Here is a 6,000-nt window from a genome sequence, read left to right on the forward strand (position 1 = left end):
TTGTTTTTTTAAGGGTGCTGCATTCATCTATGTGGGAAGTGCAGAAATTTTGCATTGAGTAGCACCAATTCTCGTCGGCACTCCTGTACCCCCCCGAGTGCCCCCACAGCAAGCTTTTTTTTCCCAAGGGGGCACCCAAGCCGAGCTGTTGCTTTGTGTGTTCATTCATACATGGAGCTGCAATTCGGCCCCGCCCCCCTCCATCTCCTGATTGACTCACAGGCTTTGATTGACAGCAGCAGGAGCCAATGGCACCCACTGCTGCCAATCAGGAGTGTGAGTCCCCATTGTACAAAAAAACAGGGCTAACTTCACTGTTTGTTTTTTTTTCATGAAAGTATCTTTTCCCCCAAAAAATATTGCGTTTGAAAGACTGCTGCGAACATGTGGCATAAAATATTGCAATGACTGCAATTTCATTCTCTAGGCCAGTGATGGCGAACCTCGGCACCCCAGATGTTTTGGAACCACATTTCCCATGATGCTATGTTTCCCATGATGCTATGTTTCCCATGATGCTATGTTGAGCATCATGGGAAATGTAGTTCCAAAACATCTGGGGTGCCACTGCTCTAGGGTCTCTGCTAAAAAAAAACAAAAAAAAAACCTCTAATAAATATTTTGGGGGTTTATTTTCTAGCAAAAAGTAGCTATTTTAACTTGTAAGCAACAAGTGTCAGAAAAAGGCTTGGTCTTCAAGTGGTTAAGTAGTGGATGTGTATGGATTATTTTGTGTCACTTTAAGCTGACTCAGAAGCAGGAAAGTATAACCAGCATTAAAGAATAATGTGTTACACAGCAGCATATGAGGCACCTCTGCTAATCAATATGTCGTAGGTCAATCTGTGACCTCTCTGATGTCACATGTGGTCAGTGGGTCAGGATGCTCATCTTATTCACAATGATGGATATGTGGGTACAAGAATGCATGCGCTTCCTTCCATGAAAAGGCTTGCACATCCTATTAACGTCATTAAAACAATTACTCATACCTAAGGGACACACAAAGCAAAGTCATGGGAATTTAGTGTAAGAAGATCATTACAAAGTCTACCTTTGTCCTTTTTTTAATAGTAAAAGTGCTGAATGTTGGGAGAAATTAAACCAAAATGCAATTTGTATGAAACCCCCCAGCAAAAAGTAATACTATACAAGATGAATACAATCTACACAAATATCCACCCGAGTGAGAGCATTGATCATCCCGGCCACATCCGACTTTCCCAGCAGTAGAAATATAAGCCACTGATATTACTAATATACCACAGATCAGAAACCAAGGCGGCTCACAAATCACAAAATATATCCACCTAGTGATGACACAATACCAGAAACACCCACAAAACACCTACCGTATAATATACTTGAGTATAAGCCGACCCGAATATAAGCCGAGGCACCTAATTTTACTACCAAAAAAATGGGAAACCTTACTGACTCGAGTATAAGCCGACCCGAATATAAGCCGAGGCACCTAATTTTACTACCAAAAAAATGGGAAACCTTACTGACTCGAGTATAAGCCTAGATTGTCCATCTGCGTGCCTCACTGTGCCCATGCCTAGACTGACGTTTAACATGGGAGTCTATGGAAGGGGTGTCCGGGTTTGAAAATAAAAATCGGTGCTCCCCAGCCGTAGGTCTCCCAGACAACAAACTTTGCACACTTGTAGAGGAGAAACAAGGATACATGTGTGCCAAGTTCGGGGTCCAGGGGACCTACGGCCGGCCAGTACCGGATCCCCAAATCCGGGAGATCGGGCGCAAAAAGGTGACTCAAGTATAAGCCGAGGGGGGCATTTTCAGCACATAAAAAATAATGTGCTGAAAAACTCGGCTTATACTCGAGTATATACTGTATATTGGAAGACTGACATAAAAGAATGCAAAAAAAAGTGTCTCAAGACTATAGCATGTCTGGTCCCTCCCTCCTGCTCCCACAGCAAGCAACTTGCTAAGGGGGCGCTGGAGCTGGCTTGCTCCCAAGCTGTTGCTCTGTGTGTAGGCCCAGCCCTCTCTCATTGGCTACCGCTGCTGTCTCAGCCAATGAGGAGGGAGAGCCAAGACTCTGCTGCACAACGCTGGATCGTAATGGGGCTCATAAGTATTGGGAGGGCTGCAGCACAGAGACTGCTTGAAGGTAACAATCCTTGAGCCTTTACAACCAGGAAATGTAAGATAATTTGTAAGGTTTAAAGTGCGACTCCAGCTCTCTCCTCTCCCCACTTCCAGGACCCCGTCACTCTTTAGAGAGGAAGCGCATTCAACTCCTGGGAGTTCAGGACAACCCGATGATGTACCCTTAGGGGGGGGGGGGGTGGAGACAGAGCAAGCAAGTTTTGCTCAGCGACGGGTTCAATGTGACTGTCCCCTGTAAAGAATTATACTTTTCTGTCCAGCGTCTGGTTTGCGGAACTCCTGGGAGTGTAAGACAGTGCCCCCCACCTTTTCATGCCAGCAGTGTCTTCTGCAGTGACTAGAAGTCAGCAGCCATGGCATCCAATGGGGAACCTGCTATTTGACACACCGTAGGACTTCTTTACATGAGCAAAGACTGTAGTTGGGTCGCTTTTCAGAGGCATTTGACAAGCAGTGAGGAGGCAACACATCACCTTCTCCTCGCCCGTTTTATCCCCCTAAACATCCTCACAAAAACTCGTGCATTCCGCATTTTTGGTGCACTTTTTGAAACCACACCAAAGCCACAGGACCTCAAAGAGGTCTATAGGAAAGCTATGACTCAGCACTAGCTTCAGTGCGAAACGCGTCAGCAGTCGGGTTTTTATTTCTTGTAGTGCTGTCCTCCTTTCAATAAAGGCTACAATTTGTTCAGAGTGCGGCTGTCCAGAGACAATTTTTGTTCCCGCAGGTCTATAGGAAAGCCAGCTAATACCAAACACCACATGTTAGCTGTGCTATGCCCAAAGTGCAGGGAAAACAGCTCAGCCATGTTTTATTTACTGTCCCCAACCACAAGTGTAAACAAGCCCTATTAAAAAAGAGATAAAAAAAGAAGAATCTAAAACCTTTTGAGTAGTTTATTCCATTCTCAGCACAGAGGGCTGTAGCCTTTAGAAATAAAACTTGGTGTCCTAATTTTAGTTTCTTTGTAGCCAGCATGTGGAACGCTCGGGATCCCTTTCACAGCCTGTCACAGAGACTCCGCCTCCCTGCTGTATAAATGTAATGAGTAAAAGACGGATTTGCGCACCATCTGTAGGGAACTCCCCAAAATGCGTTTGGTCCTTTCCAGGGCTTAATTATAGAGGCAACGCGGTACTACTTTCATTGTTGAAAAACCACATAAGAGATCGCACCTGAAATCTACAAATAGCAAAATGCTAAAAGGTGATATTAAAGGTTTGACTTTGAAAAAAAAAAATACAAAATGTTATACTTACCTGCTCTGTGCAGTGGTCTTGCACAGAGCAGCCCTGATCGTCCTCCTCTCAGTTCCCCCGCCGGTGCTCTTGACCCTGACCCTCCCCCTTGATCAATACCTCCAATAGCAAGCCACTTGTTATGGGGGCACCCCTGCGTGTTCACTCCCTAGCCCCACTTTATGCATCCATAAGACACAGAGCCGCGCCTTGGCACTGCCCCTGCTCTCTCCTGATTGGCTCACTGGCTGCAATTGACAGCAGTGGGAGCTGTCTCAGCCAATAAGGAGAGGGAGTTCCGGGAGAGTGGAGGTTCTTGTACACATTGATGGATGGAGAGGGGGGCTCAGGTAAGTATGGGGGGGAGGAGTAAAGCACACAAAAGGTTTCTTAACTTCATGAATAAAATAAAAGGTAAAAAAAAACATTCAGCCTTTACGATCACTTGAAAGGTAGAAAGCCTTTGGATAACCTGTAGTGCTCTGAGAATCCTTTGTCATACAGTAAATGTTTACATGCAATGTGTATAATAATGTAAAAACCTAAATTAAAATGAAACAGATTAAAACTAGGAGACACTTATTGCAATGTAAAAGCCAACACCTAAATTGACATCAGAACCTAGAACTGGAAGCAACAGAAAAATCACAAAGCAGTTAGGCCTCAATTTTTTTTCCCTAAACTGGACCCTCCCCCAGGTTCCCTCCCCTCTATATACACACCCTGGGTCCAGCGCCCCCCCCCCCATACAGTCCCCTCTGTATACACCCCCGGTCCCCCCTCCTGTATACTCCCCCTGGCCCCCCCATGTATACACACCCCCTGGGTGCCCCCCCGGTATACACCCCTTGGTCCCTCCATCTGTATACACCCCTTGGTCCCTCCATCTGTATACACCCCTTGGTCCCTCCATGTATACTACACCCTCCGGGTCCCCCATGTATACACACCCCTGGGTCCCCCCCCTGTATACACCCCTGGGTCCCCCCCCTGTATACACCCCTGGGTCCCCCCCCTGTATACTACACCCCCCCCCGGGTCCCCCATGTATACACCCTCCTGGGCACCCATGTATACTCCCCCTGGCCCCCCCATGTATACACCCCTTGGTCCCTCCTGTCTACACCCCCCAGGTGCCCCCCCTGTATACCCCGCCCCCGGGTCACCCCCCCTGTATACACCCCTTGGTCCCTCCATGTATACTACAACCTCCGGGTCCCCCATGTATACACGCCCCCGGGTCCCCCCTGTATACACCCCTTGGTCCCCCCCCATGCATACTACACCCCCCCCCCCTGGGTCCCCCATGTATACACCATCCTGGGCACCCATGTATACTCCCCCTGGCCCCCCCATGTATACACCCCCCCGGGTGCCCCCCCTGGATACACACCTTGGTCCCTCCTGTCTACACCCCACCAGGTCCCCCATGTACACACCCCCCCTGTATACCCCCCCGGGCCCCCCCCCCCCTGTATACACCGCCCCCGGGTCACCCCCCTATACACCGCCCCCCGGGTCACCCCCGTATACTACACCCCCCGGTTTCCCCCTTTATACACCCTCCCAGTATACTCCCCCTTGCCCCCCATGTATACACCCCTGGCCCCCCCGTCCCCCATGCATACACACCGGGTGCGGAGGGCATGCCAGGCGGCCTCGATGTCGGCGTAGAGGTTCTTCTCGCTGGGGCGGCCGGAGCTCACCCCGTAGCCGGAGTAGTCATAGGAGAAGACGTTACAGTTGATCCGGGATCCCAGGCCGATATAGAAGGAACACATCTGTCCCAGATCCACCGCGTTCCCGTGTGAGAAGAGGAGGGTGTACCGGCTCCCCGGGGCACATCGGACGAACATACAACCCAGACAACTCCCCCTCTCCGTCCTCCACCGGAACACCTCCACCGCGTCCAGCTCCCGCTGAGAATACTGCCAGTCCGCCCGCTCCGTCAGGTGCAAACTACACGGGGGGGGCACCGCCACCTCTCCTCCCCCCGCCGCAGCCTCACCCTCCGCCGACGTCTGACCTCCTCCCGCCGTCACCTCCGTCTCCCGTACCGTGTAGGTGGGCTCCGGAGGGAGGAAGGCCAGCTTGGCGGCGATACGGCTCGGGCACGGCGGGCAGCAGAAGAGCCAACACAACTCCCCCAGAGAGAAGCCGTTCATCCTCGGACCCTGCTCGGGCATTGGGGACGGAGGAGGAGGGGACCCCCGACAATGTCACACACACCGGCGGGCCTGCTGACAACCGGACATCGGAATCCTGCCCGGCCTACTGCCTACTTCCGGGGAAACCACGGAGACCAGCCCAACCTGCCGCGGGGAGAGGGAGAGAGAAGGAAGGTGCTGCCCCCTAGCACGGCGGAGACGGTACTGCACTCTATGAGGGAGGGAATGGGGGAGGACTGGGAGGGTGAGGGGACTACTGGGAGCCTGACAGGGGGAGGGAGCACCGCTCAGGGGAATGGTACTAGAGTGTGGTGAGCCTAGAGCAGAGGAATGATGGGGAGGGAGTGCAGTGAGTCCAGTACAGGGAGTGGTGGAGAGAAAGCACTGCTCAGGGATGATAGACAAGAAATTCAGTGAGCCCAGTTGAAGGGGGAGATGGAGAGCAGTGAGCC

The 6,000-nt window shown here is 51.1% G+C and overlaps 1 protein-coding gene across 1 annotated transcript in view; it reads right to left on the bottom strand.

Annotated features, from left to right (window-relative positions):
- The window catches only part of ABHD17C (abhydrolase domain containing 17C, depalmitoylase), a 53,347-nt gene extending 47,661 nt beyond the window's left edge, over positions 1–5,686 (bottom strand). Inside the window, exon 1 of the mRNA XM_040342427.1 lies at positions 5,013–5,686. Coding sequence (XP_040198361.1) covers positions 5,013–5,566 — 554 coding nt within the window. The 5' untranslated portion in view covers positions 5,567–5,686. The remainder of the gene's footprint in view (positions 1–5,012) is intronic.
- Between the last annotated feature and the right edge of the window lie 314 nt (positions 5,687–6,000).

This window comes from Rana temporaria, chromosome 3, assembly GCF_905171775.1.
Source record: "Rana temporaria chromosome 3, aRanTem1.1, whole genome shotgun sequence".
Taxonomy (NCBI): domain Eukaryota; kingdom Metazoa; phylum Chordata; class Amphibia; order Anura; family Ranidae; genus Rana; species Rana temporaria.